The sequence below is a fragment of the Thermobia domestica genome, chromosome 10 (assembly GCF_964235325.1).
Source record: "Thermobia domestica chromosome 10, izTheDome1.hap1.1, whole genome shotgun sequence".
NCBI lineage: Eukaryota > Metazoa > Arthropoda > Insecta > Zygentoma > Lepismatidae > Thermobia > Thermobia domestica.
In genome coordinates this window covers 116,315,091-116,333,095 of record NC_137463.1, presented here as the reverse complement: position 1 = coordinate 116,333,095, position 18,005 = coordinate 116,315,091, and the positions used below count along the sequence as shown (strand labels likewise).

The window sequence follows — 18,005 nt, the reverse complement described above, 5'->3', positions numbered from 1 at the left end:
GAAGACATAAATAAATGATTCAGGACTAATATTCGATCGGAAGTTAAATGTCGTCTTTCGGAACGTGCACTGATAAAAAAAAGTATGCAATACTCATATCATATGTTTTATTATAACAAACACAGAAGGAATTAACATAATAGAGGCCTTAATAATTTCGTTAGAGGATTCATTTTACTAGTACTGTATACACAAACTAGAATTCAGATAAGTTCTAAGTTAATTATACTGTATTATTAAAAAATCGTTATATATGAACAAAGGTACACGTATGAAATTGCTAGAAAAAATATAACTATATAATTCTTCATCTACTAGAAGAGAAATCCAGAAGCAAATTTTATTGTTACAAACTATCAATGGATCAACGGGATGACAGGAAATTTTCAACGAACTTAAAAAGTACGTTACTGAATCCTCTGTCTGTGCGTCTGTCTGTCACACACCTGAGTAGGCTAGTAGCTATTTGCGATTTTTTTTTTTTCAATTTTGAGCCCTCCATTCGATAGAGCACCAAAAACTATTTGAGCAAGTGATGGAATTTTTCGCGTCATTCTTACCGTTCCCGAGATATTGGCCAAAAAATGTCCGATTTCCCGAGATATAAGGAGCCATATATCGGGAGCCCTAAGTCATAGAGAGATCATATTGGTGTTGATCAATACCTAAGAGGATGGTGAATATTTTGGTACCAAATATACTAAATATAGGCCAATAGACACCGTTACCCAGATATTGGCCAAAAAGTTCGAATTTCGGGAGATTTAAGGAGCCATATCTCGGGAACCGTAAGTCATAGAGAGATGACATTTGGCGAATTTTTGCGAGAAACAGAAGTAAATGCCGATAAAAAGATTTACTTTTACATCTTTACTTTTACAATCACAGTTATCCTTCCCGCTCCATTTCTCTATTCTTTTTAAGTTTGTTCTGGCAATGCTCTTGGCGCATTCTCAACTTGCTAAATTTGAATTCAATATGAACAAAAATAGGCTACTCACACAAAAATTGGTTTGTTTTTGTAATTACTTTGCTTTTGCATTAAATTGTATATACATTAGTCACATCATTTGGGAAAGATATTCCAGTTAAGTCAATCATTTGGAAAGGATATTGTAATAGTATATAAAATATGATGTGTAACTGTGTAATCGATTTTCATTCGTGTAATCGTCTATAAATAAAAGAGCCACCATTTTGCTTGTCGCACCCCTTGTTCAGGAAGCCTAAAGCTACCGGTACTTCGTTAATAGCAATAATCGTACATCAAATTTGTAACTAATTTCATGTTTCAAAATTGTGGGGAAAAAAAAGTTTCAGCTCTGTCAAATAAACTGGAGAGAGATGTCTTACTGGGCGTAGACGTATCGATGAATAAAATTCTTGCTTGGAAGTTACGCAGCGAGTGTATCTTTGGGGCTTACTCGGTGCATAACGAGCTCGTCGAGAAACATTTAGAGAATTGACTCGGTAACAGTTTTGTAAGTCCCTATCAAACATTGACACACTGTTTACCTTTTCAAATTAAGAGAACAAGATTCAGTGTTGTAGAATTACCAGTATTACCGTAAAATTGTAGAAAAATATAAAAATGCTTGGGGTTAATAGAAATAATAGTTTGAAGATATTGACCACATAAGGACTGTTAGAGTAGTTGGCAGAAAGCTTGGGAACACCCTGTATGTATGTATTGTCTAGATAGAGTTGAGTTGATTTTAGTTTAGCGTCCCTTTTAGCAGCGAGGCTATATGAGACATGGACCTACTGTCTAGATAGAGAAACACGAGAAACTTTTGTAATGAGAATAGACACACATTTTGCGATGAAACTTTCGAAATAATGACAGACAAATTCCTTTCCTATGTTGGCACATGTAAACCTTTTTATTTTTGTACTTCAAGTAACCCATTTCTTCTGGCATTCTGTTATCACTTCCTGGTAGTTTCAATAATTTTGACTCCTGATTTTGGGTAGGAGATTGATATGTTAGGAGAGAAGAGAGTCTTGGTATTGGTATGAAAGACAAAGGCGATTACTAGAGATGGGCAAAGACCAATGTGTGGATGTGGAGAAGAACGAAGTTATAGGCTAGTAGCCGTACCAATGTGGAAGTTCTAGAAATCCATTAAGATAGAATTTAACTAAAGGTCAAATGAGGGTTGACATTAGAAGCTAAGAAGTACAAAACACCTCTACACTCACATAATTCGTCCAACTCGCTGTAGCCCATAGAAGACTTTGTTGACTGAATCCAAATTCCCGAACATCAAAATTGTCAAGAAGTCATGTTCAGTGAAGTCAGGTACTGTACTTGAGTTTCCACAGTTCTTCTTCTTCTTCTATCCTTACTTTACCTTCCACCTTCAGTCTGTCTTTCTAAACAGTAACGTTTTCACACATTTAGGCATAAGATATCCGATATTTTTGTTTAGTCGATAGGTCCTAGCTTGAGGACCTTTTTTTCTCGAGTTACTCAAAGCCGACATTTCTCGAATGCACAGTACTATATCAAAGTTGTAAATTATTTGATCTTAAAAACTTAAAAAGGAAATTTTGGGGAAAATATTCTGTAGAAAAACATACTTCAAGACAGGTGAAAAGTAGATTGATTGCTTGAAAGCAGCTCGTACATACAGTTTTGAAGATTTCTCACTAGTTGTCATTAAAACAAGTTAACAGATAGACATTCGGAGAAATGTTTCAGCAGTGATATCATACTGACTGTGAGATTAATGATAGTATTTAACACATGGGATGAAAAGTCCCGGGCCTAACAAAGAAAACACCGTTTTTTTGGTTCAAAATTAGCTTTATTCATCAACGTAATCTCCATGAAGAGCAACGCAATCAGTCCAGCGCCGCTCTAACATTTCAATACCACTTTTGTAGAACGATTTATCTTTTGCCTCAAAATAGGCCTCAGTTGCAGCGATAACCTCTTCATTCGTGCGAAATTTCTTACCGGCGAGCATTTTTTTCAGGTCTGCGAACAGCCAGTAGTCGCTGGGAGCCAAATCTGGCGAATACGGTGGATGTGGGAGCAATTCGAAGTTCAATTCATGTAGTTTTGCCATTGTTTTGATTGACTCGTGACACGGTGCGTTGTCTTGATGATACAAAAGTTTTTTCTTTGCCATATGCGGTCGTTTCTTTGCAATTTCGGCCTTCAAACGCTCCAATAACGCTATATAATAGTCACTGTTAATGGTATGTCCTTTCTCAAGATAGTCGATGAATATTACACCACGCACATCCCAAAATACCGAGGCCATAACCTTGCCAGCCGATTGTTGTGCTTTCGGGCGCTTTGGACGAGGTTCACCAGTTGCTGTCCACTCAGATGCCGATCGTTTTGATTCCGGAGTAAAGTGATGGATCCATGTTTCATCCATGGTCACATATCGACGCAAAAAGTCCGGTTTGTTACGTTTAAACATGGCCAAACACTGCTCAGAAGCATCAACACGTTCTTGTTTTTGGTCAACAGTGAGCAAACGCGGCACCCACATTGAACAGAGCTTTCTCATAGTCAAATGCTCATGCAATATAAAGCCAACACGTTCTTTTGATATCTTTACGATGTCAGCTAACTCACGCACCTTCACTTTTCGATCATTCAAAACAAGTTTGTGGATTTTTTTTATGTTTTCTGATGTTACTGCCTCATTTGGACGTCCACTGCGTTCTGCATCATCGGTGTCTCTACGACCACGTTTGAAGTCAGCAAACCAACGTTTTATTGTTGTTTCTGATGGAGCGGAGTCCCCATAACACTTTTCAAGCCATTGCTTCGCTTGAACGGTATTTTTTCCCATCAAGAAGCAGTGTAAAATTAAAACACGAAATTGTTTTTGATCCATTGTTTTGAAACTAACACAAGTAGGGTCACTCTTAGCACAATAACTCACAGACGAATGAATAGAATATCATGAAATTCTCACAGCTGTCTTGTGAAGGTTAGTATTCACTGAAAACAAGGTGACTGCAATACAACTAGCGCCATTTATGTGTTAGGCCCGGGACTTTTCAGCCCATGTGTTATATTCAGTGACATATTTCATTCTTTCTTCATTATATTCACAGACATTTCAGACATTATTAAGAAATACAAATAAACAGAAAACTTCAATAATTTACAACTGCAAAAATCTCTGAAATATCCTACCAGAATTGGTATAATCTTCCACGATCTGATTCGGCTTTTGTTTAATAACATTACCGGTACCAGAATACGACAATACATAGTGGCATCAGGAGCATCATTTCAGACTTTGCCTGGGGGGAAGGGGGCAAGAGCACCATCGATGTAAGACTTTCACGTTTTGTACTAGTATATTAGTCGACAATTGATTAAAGTGTATGCATTCCTCAAACTCTTGGGGGAGGGCAATTACCCCCTCCTGCCCCCTTAAATGACACCCTTGAGCGGCATAGTGGGAGGCTGTGTGCGCGAGTGGTTTTATAGTCTGCTGATTCGATTTCTTACCTTTCTTAGATCGTATAAGCTGAATTTATGTGTATCTGACACGAGTATGTGTGATTATTAGAACAACCCACATTATGCTTTATTTTTTGTTTAATTATGCTTTATTGTTAGTTTCAATCATTGTTTTACATACATTGTGTATAATGTATAATATTTACTATATATTAAATATTCTAAATATCTTGATCTATTTATTAATATTTTATGCAACCAGTTTCTTTCATATTTAATGAACTCTCTACTTAATGCACTGTAAAAAGATATGCTTTACTCGAGTCATTTTTTTTTTTTTTTCACTGTTTTGTGCACCTAAGAGAGGGAAAGTTTAAGATGCCACCAAACAGTACAGAATGGTCAAGTTCAACGGGTACACATAATATAGTGTGGAGTTCTTGTGTAGTATTCATTGTTGGCGGAAAGTTTTTTTTGTTCTTTTCCTTTTTGCTTTCTTTTTCTCCACATCAAAGAATTACACTGAAAAGTTTACAGAAATAAAAATAAGCTTTTCATTGTTGCATTGTTATGTTCTCAATGATTTTACACTGTAAATATATTGTTTTTTTTTTTTTTTAAATATTAATACAGTATGTTAAACTTGCAGTTAAACAGAATTTTCCAAGAATTGTGCTGTATATTTTAAATTATGCTTTATGCTTTATTTTCTAAAATTATGCTCTTAAAATTAGTTTCTTCTGGAACCTTAGAAAACCACAACCATTTTCAAGGTACCAACCATATGTGTAAATTGCTGTTATGCTTTTTATGCTTTTTGGTTGCTCTAGTGATTATTATACAAGGGGATGCCAGAAAGTTCTTGCCCTCGTAATGAAAGAGATGTGCTATAAGCAGGGCCAAAAACAGATGGTTTCTGACTTTCTGACGTTTCTTATAACATGCGGAGGGACAATTTAGCCCCTACTTTGGTACTATTGTTGCCAACCATGGTCATTCTGTCTTACACCACTAATAAAATTGGCACTATAGATGCACCGAGAAAAGTCTTGATATGTGAGTAGTGGCAACGTCACTGCGAGCTGTCAGAGACCTCTCTTGCTGGCTCTTAAGTTATTATCTCATTAATACGTGCGCTAAGTTGTGTCTTTGCAGTTCCTATCGAATTTATATTACAACCGGAAAACTAGGCTGTGACAGCATGTTAGACAATATCGAATATCAAAATGTGACGTTTCTCCATCTTCAAGGAAAATCGCCACAAACGCTACATGAAGAGACAGCAGCTGGGTAAGGTGAGAACTGCCCATTTTATGACACAGTGAAGCGATGGAATAAAGAATTTAAAATGTGATGGCACAAATATACAGGATAACCCAAGAGAAGATCGTTCCTCAACGGCTACAGACCCAAGCGTAGTGGCAAAAGTTGAACAGCGTGCGTGGGGATAGACGTGTATCTTAATTGTTTACTAGGAAGGTGATTATTAGTAGTGGCCGTTCACACCACATTACGTGACATTCTGCATATAAGCAAAGTTGCAGCAACACATTTACCAAAACAGAAATGTGTGCAAAATATACAAAACATTTTGAACGTATACCGCAAGGACAAGGATCCTGTTGTGAACAGATTAGTGAGTATATCGATAAGTGCTAGGTGTATCTATTTGACGAAAGTAAAGAAACATCCCCTACTTCCAAAAGGCTAAAGCACAACATTCATTCATGAACGGCATGTTGTCCGTGTTTTGCGACCATAAAGGTGTGATCTTGACTGATTACGAAGGCCAATATTTATATTTTGAGCCTAAGAATGAAAACAGTAATTTGTCATTGAAAATTGATTTATTGTTTTTCGAAACATTCTCCTTTACGATCAATATACTTTTGCATTCATTCGAACCATTTGTCAAAGCATTTTTTCCAACCTTCTTGAGACACCTCCATAATATGTTTTTTAAACGCATCAATGGCTTCTTCCGCCGACGAAAATCGTTGTCCACGCAATTAACTCTTGACATTCGGGAACAAGAAGAAGTCATTGGGTGTCAAATCAGGACTGTACGGCGGATGACCCATCAATTCGATTTTTTGAGTGTTCAAATAATCGGTTGTTGGACGAGATGTGAGAGCTCGCATTGTCTTGATGAAGAATGATCCGACGGCGCTTGTTTGTTTTCCGATATTTGACCGAAGACCTCCGGCAACAAATTGTTGTGTACCTTTCAGAGTTGGTCGTTCAACATTCCTCTAAAGGCACAGTTGCCACATGAGGAGTTTTCCCGAAAAAACAGGCTTCACCATTTGTTTCGATGTGCTTCGAGCGCGAACAAGTTTTGTTGGATTTGGTTCATCTTGAAACACTCAAAGTTGACTGCTGTGTACGTTGCGGCTCATTTGGATATATCCATGATTCGTAACCTGTTACAATCTTATATACGTCTTTTGAAGCACCGCCATTGTATTTATTGAGCATTTGTATGCACCAATCGACGCGAGCTTCTTTTTGAGTTTTTCTCAAATTATGTGGGATCCAACGAGAACAAACTTTTCTTGAGCTAAATGATCATGTAATATGAACTAATGCCTAGGATTGCCTCAATTTCACAGTATGTCACATGACGATCTTGTATTAATATGTTTTGCACAGCATCGATGTTTTCTTGAATAACAACTGATTTTGGACGACCTTCGCGAATTTCGTCAGTGAACGAATGGCGGCCACGAGTAAAATCGTTATACCAGCGTTTCACAGTGGCAAAGGATTTGGCTTCATCGCCAAATGTAGAAGTAAGTTGATCGACGCACTCTTGTCTCTATAATACACGTCGAAAATCGCAATAAATCATCACACGAAAATTTTCAAGAGTTAATTCCATTTTTCTGTTGTCATGCAATCTTCAAGTCAACGTAAACATCACAAATAAAACTATTGACAAAACATTTGAAGTTATAGTCAACAATGTTAAACGTTTCTATGCAAACAAAAATAGCGCCTAACTACAATCAGTGTTGTCAAGGCTCAAAATATAAATAGTGGTCGTCGTACTTACAGAGAAGGGCTACAATGACAGGAGCCTGCTGCGAAAGTTAAGGGATACTATCGAAGCAAGAAGATGAGATACTATCAAAACAAGGTAAATTGCTGCCAGCGAATAATGCATCGGCGCATCGACGCTGAACACTCACTTTGAGCGCCAATGTACTACAAATCTTTGCCTCATCCACTGTATTCATTCTATCTGATTCCCGTTGATTACTTCCTCTTCCAAAATAAGAAGAAATATTTGCAGGGTAGACGTTTTGCGGATCATGACAAAGTCTTAATGCTGTAGCAACCTAGTTTACCGCCAACTCCGCAAATCAAACTTTAATGCAGATGGTACTAACGGACTGGTTCACAGATGTGAGATATGAAAAGCCATGTTAGATAAATATTTAGACAAGGGCGCATCTGTAGACCAAATTGCAGATCCCTAGTTAATCTCCATTATTGTTAGGGTAGGGACTTTCCGGCCTCTCGTATATTGGAGTTAAATGATTAGAATGAATTGGATTATCGTTATTAAACCGCGTGTCTAAACCAGGGCCGGCGCGAGGGGGTCGAGCCGTGCTACCGCCCAGGGCAGCAAGTCTAATGGGCGGCAAGATTTGAAAAAGAAAAGAATAATATCAAAATATAGTGCTTCGTAATAGGCCCACATGGAAAAATAAAATTATGTTCACCTCAGAATGTAATTGAACTTACTTCACTCACATTCAGGAAAATATTCATTCAGGAAATTCAGAGTATTCTCCCCATTTTCAATTATCAAACTACTAGCCATAGGTGTCCCGTTCAATATTTCCCTTGCAGCAGCATAGATAAGATTTTCAGTTAAGGTGTCTTTTATATTTTTTTTCTATTCAGCAGCGTTCTAACGCTCCACTCCAAGTATGCTAAATGTAAATTACCACTTGAGACAGGCCGTTCTAACGTACAGCATCTAGAGACATTTAGAATCTAGCAGCGAGTTTTTAACCAATTTACAAATTGTTCATTCTGAATATTAGAACCACCTTAGTCAAAAGAGGTTCTCCAGAGCAATTAACCAAGTTTGACAACTGTACCAGAGATAATTTCAACCGTTGGTTCCCAGATAACTGTTACAAGTACACATTATATAACGGCGAATCTGTGTTCAGAAAGTGGTTAGTTTGTTCAGAAAGTAAGAATGCTGTTTTCTGTTTTTCTTGGAAATTATTTTCCGCAAGTAAACTATCTTTCACAGTTGTCACTAAAACAATTGCCCAACATTTCTGAAACTTTGACTAGTCATGATAGGTCTCCTGTTCACCTTGAGTCGCAAAGAAGATGAAGGGAGCTTTCGATAAGACTGAAGAGAGTGGTCTTACAATTGATTACAGAACATTAGAAAATGTTAAATGCCGAAGAACAGCATTGGAAGAACGTAATAGAACGACTAGTTGCAATAATACAGTTTTTAGGTGAAGAAGTCTGTCGTTACGCGGAACATCAGATAAACTACACAAATATGGTAATTTTTTGAAACTGGTGGAACTCTTTGAAAAGTTTGACAGTGTCGTGCTCGAACACATTAAAAGAACCATAACTGGACAAAATAAATACCACTATTACTTAGGAAAAGATGTCCAAAATGAAATTATTCAATTCTTTGTGAACAAATTGAATGTAAAATACTGTCTGTGTTGAGAGCTGCAAAATACAGTATTATAGTATAATACTAGACTGTACGCCAGATATTTCTGATACAGAACAAATGGCAATAATCGTTCATTTTGTACAAATTATGTACACTAATGGAGAATGCCTTGTAAAACTTTAGAAACACTTTCTTGGTTTCGTAGTGGTAACAGACACCACTGTTCTAGGACTGACAGAATAATTAAATAGCCAAAGAAAATAAACATTTCTATCGAAGACATGAGGGGGAAAGGATATGACAATGGTTCCAATATGAAATGCAAATATTGAGGTATTCAGAAAAGAATTTTAGAAATAAGTTCCCGAGCACTCATATTCTTGCAGTAGTCATTCAATAAATCTTGTCGTTAACGATGCAGCCACAGCACCTCTGTACGCCGTTTCATATTTTTGTATAGTTTAAAAAGTTTGACTTTTTTCTGCGTCAGTTCAACGTTGAGCCATACTAAAGGAACATATTAGCAGTCATTTTAAAACCATTAAGCATCACAAGGTGGGAGAGCCGAATTGATGCTCTGACTCCACTTAGATATCAAGTAGGGGAGGTTTACGATGCCTTACTTCAAATAAGTAACGACAACAGAAAAGATAGAATGGCTGTCCACGATGCTTTGTGTACCCCTGTGTGCCCTTTCCTTTCCTTTGCCCTGTGTGTCCTTTGACGACAATTTACTCCATATAAACATAGTAAGCAAAAGTCTCAAAAACATTGATTCTCATGTGTTAGATGCAGTCGGATTTCTTGAAAATATATCTGAGTACTTTGAAAGGAACAGAAATGATGCAAAGCTTCAATCTTACTTAGTTAATGCGATGGAGTTGGCATCATAATTAAATGTGGATTATCCACAGATAGGTAATACCGTGCAAGCTCGAAGTCGAAAGAAGAGACAGTTTCAGTATGAAGCAGAGGATGAAACTATTGAAGATCCACAAACAAGATACAAGATCGATTTTTATTACAAAACTCTAGACGTGATTGTGTTCGCTTTAAGAGAAAGGTTTGAGCAACCTTAACATCACAGCGAGTGTTTCGGTTTTCTTTACGATATAAGTAATCTTAAAGATATGCAACCTGAACTTTCATCTAAAAAGTGAACTTTCCCTGTCTTTTCAGATCTAATTTTACCCCTGCTTAATACTAAAGATAATCAACTAAGTGCTTAATCTAGAAAGAAAAGAAAAAATAATAATTCATTGGTAAACAGGCGTAACTCTCGATGGTCCAATGACTCCTACTTTTCCTAAGAGAAGCCACATCGTGTAATAAATATTTAACGAATTAATTGTACCTTTAGTGAATAAATTTATATTAAGATTTTCACGATCAGTACTGACGTTGGTTTATTTTAATTGATGATAGATTTCAAATACAAAAGACGATCTTACCACCAGTAAGCAACCCAAATCGAGTTGGCTCCACGAAAGTTGCATCTGTTTGCTGCAGGTAGAAAGGGATTGCCGATTTATATAATGTAAAATTCAATAGTTGAATAGACAAATTGCAGATGCTCACTGGAGATGTCCACACTATTGTCATTCAATATCTTGCTTTGATTGTCAACATTTTTGAAGTTCTTTCTGTGTAGAATGACAAGGAGTTAATTTTTGTACAGAGAGCATTAAATAGAATCTTGAGACGGTATCCAAATGCAAAATAGTCCTATAGTGAATTTCCAAATGGTTCTTCTAACTGAAAAATGAAATGAAATCTTTAGGTTTTACGTCCCACGGTTATGTCGGCTAGTCTAAAGAAGACGGTGCTGATGAGAAATGAATGAAATGATGGGATGAAGAAAGTGGGAGGAAACGGAAGAACCCCGAGGAAACCCACGCACACGGTCTTTGTCCACCATAAAGTTCACTTGGCGCGAGCTGGGATCGAAGTTCTTCTAACATGTAAGTGAATGTCAAATATTGTACTTGGTATTTATACTCGAGAAAGAGATACCTTTTATGCTCTTGCATCATCTTGTTTTCCAATGTTTATCTGGAAATTAATGTTTGCCACCAATGACATTGCTTTTACTTTCATTCGTCAAGTACACAGTTTCTCTTTTACGAAATTACGGAAAGTTTTTACTTTTAAAGATTAATTTTATTTATTTATTTACAAACATAATTCCAGATACAGCTGAACGCCAATTTACACTGGAATATCTAACAAATCTAAGAGATGATAACATAAAATAATAATAATAATAATAATAATAATAATAATAATAATAATAATAATAATAATAATAATAATAATAATAATAATAATAATAATAAAGGTTGACAATGAGTGACTAGAATTTATCCATTAAAATGACGTCGTAGTGCAGAGTTAGATTCAGATTCAGAATTAAATAAATCTACGGGTGTATGTGATATTTCATTCTATAACTTAGGGAGCCTGTAGAACAGAGAGCGTTGAACTATTGACAGTCTAAGTCATACTAAATGAAAAAAGATGTTTATTACGAGTTTGTCTGAGTGGAATTCGGAAATACAATTTTGAGAGTAACGTTTCGGATCTGAACTGGCCATGCGTGAGTTTGTAGAGGTATTTGAGATCATTGATTTTATGACGAGTGTCAGGTAGTTGAATATTTAGTGTTCGTAACAATTCGTGCTTTGTCATCGCACGTGTGCGAGGTACTCTGAAACGTACTATTGCCAGCAAGGAGTTGAGAACTCAGTTCAGCCGGGATAGGTTTGTAGGAGTTGCCATTGTCCAGATAGGTAAACAATATTCCAATTTAGGAGAAATTATTGCCTTGTAGAACGTTGCTAAGGAAGAGAGGTTCCTTATCTCTGTTAAACTGTACAAAAGTCCTAGAAGACGCATCGATAGTTTAGTGATAGCGTTAATAGTTCTGTAAAAGTTAGTTTTGTGTCAAAAGTAACTCCAAGATCTTTATGACTATTGACTCTCGTTATAGATGAACCATTTAGGTTGTATGAGGTGTGTACAATATTTTTATTCAGGGATAATGTTATGGATCTACTCCTATCGAGATTTACTTTTAAGAGCCATGTTTTACACCAAGAGGAAAAATTATCTATGTCATTTTGAAGTAGGTTGGAATCTTCTGTACTGCTGAAGATTTTACAGTCATCTGCAAATAACAAGATTCTGCTGGAGGTTGAGTTGAAGCAATAGTCAGGTCATCCATATACAATATGAATAAGAGTGGACCAAGTACGCTACCCTGTGTTACTCTGGGTGTTACAGGAAGCGGGTTAGAAATTGATCCCGCCAAGACGACTCTATAGGTGCGACTTTGTAAGTAGCTAGTCAATAAGGATAAGAGTGGCCCATGAATACCGAATCTATTGGAGATTTTGTAAATTAGATAAGGATGGTTAATGGAATCGAAGGCTTTAGATAAATCGAAATAGATTGTGTCAAGTTGTGCATTGTTGGAGATACTATTTATGGCACGATTAAGCATGTTACTTAGGTTAGTAAGACAAGAGCTACTGGACACAAAACCATGTTAGGCTGTATAAATATAGGGAGAGGTAAATTTGAGAAGTCTGTGTTTGATAATTTTCTCGCAGACGATGGATCGAAATAGGCCTATAGGATGACACGTAATCTTTCGGTCCGGATTTATAGATGGAAGAGATACGGGCTATTTTCCAAGAAGAAGGAAAATATCCTTCTGTGAAATACCTGTTAAAATGAGCGAGAGCGGAAGAGAAATAATAGACTCTGTGGAACGTAGAAAGATCGAGCTTATATTGTCAGCACCTGAGGCTCTCTTGGATGTGGTAGATATATGATAAAATGTGAATGGGTAATCAGACTGAAGAGGTGAGAAGGTGGATGATGTACTTACATTAGAGAATTTATTACAAAAGAATTCATCAAAAATTTATGTTCTTTTATCATCTTTTGCACTTGTGTTGTCATTGTATAGCACAAGAGGTATGTTAGAAGTTCTAGACCTAGACCTGATAAGAGACCAGAAGTCTTTAGAATTTTTAATGCTTATGTATGAAATGTTTGAAATATAATCTAAGTACTTGCACCTCAGTAGCTTTTTTGCGTGACGTCTTATATCAGAAATTTTTTTATAAGGGTGTGTTCATTTTGGGAACGAACGCCACAATTCCCAAGCCCTTTTCTTATTCCGCAATATGTGGAGAGTCTCTTCGTCGTACCATGGTGGAAATTTCATTGTTTTTATTTTCTTGGACGGTACAAAGACTTTTACTGTTGCATATCGGTATATCAAGGTCTTTTCTTTATATGTTGCGTTCATCAGATTGACTTGAGAAGCATCTTGATTCTTGAAATTATAAAGAATAAACTGGTAAGCTCATCGATATTACCTGTTTACATTGAAACTATATTAAATCAGCTTATAAACATATTTGGTGAAAAATTCTTCCTAATACCTTATTTAGTTTTGGAGGATTTCCAGATGAATGTGTCGTACATCTACTATGATGTTTCTATTTAGTTTTGTGAGAAGTTGATTTTATTTATAGTTTCTCTGTAGTTCAGAGTTTAACTATCAAATAAAAATGGTAATATGAATATGTTTGATGATGAAACACAATATCTACATACGTAAAATATCTGAATTTTCACCGAAGTTATTTCAGATGAGTTTTACGTTAATTATCTATAATATTAGCCAATAAAATAAAAGTACTGTAACGGGCCACGATCAAGAATGGTTAATAACATCGCCCATTCGCTCAGACATTGCCAAGCTGACAGCTATATTTTAACATCAACGAAATGCGTATATTTCCTACTTATTGTTTTGCTGTCTACAAGGAAATTATTGTACTTTTAAAGCTTTTGTAATAAAATTGTGGCAACAGTTTCCCGAATCTTTACCCTTGTCCTCCCCTTCCGCTATGTCTACAAAGTTTCACACGCGCTGCTTTTAAGTTTTTTTTATGATTAGATCAGGCGCTTTTTCAGTAATTTTGTATCTTATTGGTCCTCGCAGAGTCATATGTCATCACTGAGATGTTGTCCGCTACGATCGTTTATCTGCTTCATGACACAGCGACAAGGAAGTATTGGCTATTGCAAGTACTTTGACTTCCATGAGTTCGTCTCCCTGGATTCCGGAATTCGTCGTCTAGCAGTGTTAGCAGCTTGCTTTTTAAATCTGGCTGCTTAATGTTTGGTCAGCTGTAAGAGGCCTATGGACTTTGTCTGTATCAATTTGGAGTGATTGACCACCTTCATGTGACGTAGGTTTACATGTAGATATTTTTTCAGTCTTTACGCTCATGACATCAGAGCGACAGTCGCATGAAAAGCAACTGAGAATGCACGATGTTGGTCATTTGATTCCCTGGTCATTTCTTTTTCATTTCAGGTAAGGAGACGTATCGTCATTCGGTGCCATGGTCGATTGGCGAGATAGTCTTTTCCGATGGGAATATTCTGAGACGCCCGGCTCTACGAGATATCAAGACTTCTAGGACGACGGACATCATCACCTACGAGACAGAGAGGAGGAACATGGAACAACATCTACTTTGGTGAGACTGTTCTGAAATTAAGTTGCATTCCCAAGCTCTACCATCTTACCCCTCTTACTTCCTAACTGCTACCATCAATTAATTGAGAGGGGCTGCGGTGGCTCAGTGGTAGAGCGTTTACCTCTCGTGCTTGGTCCAGGGTTCGATCCCAGCCACCGCCAAGTGAACTTTATGGTGGACAAACACCATGTGCGTGGGTTTCCTCGGGGTTCTCCCGTTTCCTTCCACTTTCTTCATTCCACCATTTCATTCATTACTCATCATCACCGTCTCCTTTAGCCTAACCGGCATAACAATGGGACGTAAAGCTTAAAGATTTCATTTCATTTCCATTAACTAATTGAATCATCCATTTTATTTAAATCATACTTCTCAAAGTTTAAATCATACTTCTCTAGTGGCTTCTCGACATTACTGTATCGTTTATTGTAACTTTACAGTAGGTAACGCCTGACCAATTTAACATATTTATGATTTATGATTTTTGCTTGCATTTTCTATGCAACACAGAAACTATAAAGAATAGTACCTATATTAAAATGAGATCCGAATCACCATTCTGTTTTTGTTCAACCACTCGAGTACGCGCATGCAACATGCTTTACCCATCGATACGAATAGTTTATACTTGCTAACTTTTTTCTTAAAGTTAAAAGATAAAGATTGTAGTTGCTCTGAAATATCAAAGTATGGTAGTCTACCAATTGAACCAGTATTATAACATTTTCCGTACTGTTTTACATGAGTCCAAACTAATATTAATTCCATATCGTCTCAGTAATCATTCGTCTCTTTAGCATTCAGTTCAAAATCGTCAATTATAAAACTAAAGATTTTCTAAAATATTTTCACTGTTAAAGAATAACTGAGATATTATTCTGTCGTAATAGAATATATTAAAAATAATTGTTTAAGGAGAGTTTACATAAATAGATCGTTCGCACACATACAGGGTGGCCCAAAAGTAAATATATACCTCTGCATTGATCAAGTATAGATTCTAGTTTATGGGTTTATTTACTTCGGCTCTTCCGAGCTTAAGATGTAAGTAAAAAGACATTAAGAACAAATAATAAAGAAACTAAGTCTACCTGATGGATAACAATAAGAAAATACATAAAATCCAATGAGCTGATCAGTACGGTACTGTATACCTAGTTTTGGGCCACCCTGTACAGTATATTTAAATAAGTACACATTAAAAATCCCAAATGACACTTTTGTTACAGAAGCTATATAATCTCATCTGTAAGCTGGTTTCCTTTTCTTCGTGAATCGTTGTTTAAAATCATAGTATTCGAGGAATAATTGTATATGTAGAAATATCTTAAATAAAAAAAAAATTGGTGGTGAATATTTTTCTTGAATGAAGTTGTACAAGTATGATGGAAGTAGCAGTTTAACATTTTCCGTACTAGAAATTGATTATCATAGTACTATTACTCTTCACTCCAAGCAATTTATGCCTTTTGTTTATATACATTACAATTTGATCTAAAAAAAATCTTTATTTCTTTCAATTCAAGGAAATTTTAGAATTTTATTTAACCAATCCTGTTATAGTAGCGAAATATTGAAATAGAAGAGGCTGTATCACTATGGCCTTGATGCAAATCAGTATACACAAAGCCATAACGGAAGGTACCAATACTTATAAAATATCTTCATAGTATAAAGATAATCAAATCTGCAAAAGTTAAGGCAACATATATCTAATTTCAAGCGCTGCTCCATCCTTCCGATATACAAGGAAGACATGGAGGTAATTTGAGGAAAGGGGAGAATTTCATAATATTAAAGAAAGTAGATGTCTTTTATTTAAAAATTTGAATAACGTTTATAGTCACTTTGACACATAAATAGCATATACATTTAAAATTGAGGCACTATCACATGATAGCTGTTGATTGTTAATAATATCACTTTTATGAAATGGAGGCACATGTGAATTGAACATTTGAGGTATATAAATATTTACAGATTGTTTGAGCAAAGACATAGAACACATTAACAACAACACAACAATGACTTCATGTGCTATGTCACTTCCCACGCTGAACTGTCTTCCGCAAGCCTTCGAGCTGATTGTGAAATGTTTTCTACTTCCGTTGTTTCTGATCCATGGTCTAAAATAGTGTCCCTGCTAATACCATCTTCATTTCTGTTCTCCTTCTTTAATCCGTGTTCGTATTTGGCCTCTTTGGCCAGAAGCTTCTCACGTTGGATCTGCGTTTTCACTTCACCGGGAACATCTGGTATTGCGTACGCCATTATACCAGTCAAAGCGAATACAATGTGCTGAGAAGATAAGAAAGACAAAAGCAAATATTACAACAATAACAAATAACTACAATGATTTGGAGGAAAAGGGAGACTACAATAAAAGTGCTTTTGTGATTAAAAAAATCTACTGGCACTATACTTTTAGATAAGAACCCCATGCCGTAAACGTCGCCAACACCTAGTGACCGACTTGCCGGAAAATACCGATCGTCAATATAGCAACGCGTCGAAGGATTGCTGCTAGTGTGCCACTGGCGGCAGGGTTTCGTCGAATCGAAACAGATATCTAGAGTCGGAGTGTTGAAGTGTATTTTACTTTTCTTTAATAAACTCTCATTAAACGAAATTTACAAGAAGCTGTATAACTTTATCGTAGGACTGGATATTGGAACTTTCAGTGAAACTAGAGAAAGCTATAGAAAATTCTCATAAAAGTGGAGTCTCCAAACTAGAATGATATTAAAACATCCTCATAACAGTGCAAACTATATGCTTGAATGACATTTACGGGAAGCAGAAGAAACTTTTTGTATGCTGGTAATTGCAATTTTGAATAGTTCAAGTGTTCGTTTAATGTTAACGGACAGAGTAATGTATATTCAAAGTATCTTAGTGTCAAGTACTACGATCATGATATGAGTTATTTCATGACTAAAGAGATTAAAGGACTACAGTTACAAGGAATTGAAATTTTGACTACTTTTCGAAAGGCTTCATTTCGGAAAACTGTTCAGATAAGTATCATATCTAATAGCGTAGATCATTTTCAATACATGCAAAAAACACAATAATGTGGTACTTATCTAATCACTTGTTCGAAATAAAGCCTGGAGACACGATGGGTCAGTGGTAGAGCGCTTACCTCTGGTGCGTGGGTCACCGGTTCGATCACCGGCCAAGTAAGCATGTAGTGAATAACATCGTGTCCGTGGGTTTTCTCTAGGTACTCACACTTCCTCCCACTTTCTCATTTCACCAATTCTTCCATCATCATTCACTTGCTTTAATCGTCGTCTCCCTTAGCCTAAAGGGCATAATCGTGGAACGTTAAACT

At 36.3% G+C, this 18,005-nt stretch overlaps 1 protein-coding gene across 1 annotated transcript in view; it reads right to left on the bottom strand.

The window, feature by feature from the left end:
* Nucleotides 1–16,538: 16,538 nt before the first annotated feature.
* The window catches only part of LOC145662669 (anoctamin-4), a 237,085-nt gene continuing 235,618 nt past the window's right edge, over nt 16,539–18,005 (bottom strand). The window contains exon 19 of the mRNA XM_081728471.1: nt 16,539–16,966. Within this exon, the coding sequence (XP_081584597.1) occupies nt 16,706–16,966 (261 nt within the window). The 3' untranslated portion in view covers nt 16,539–16,705. The remainder of the gene's footprint in view (nt 16,967–18,005) is intronic.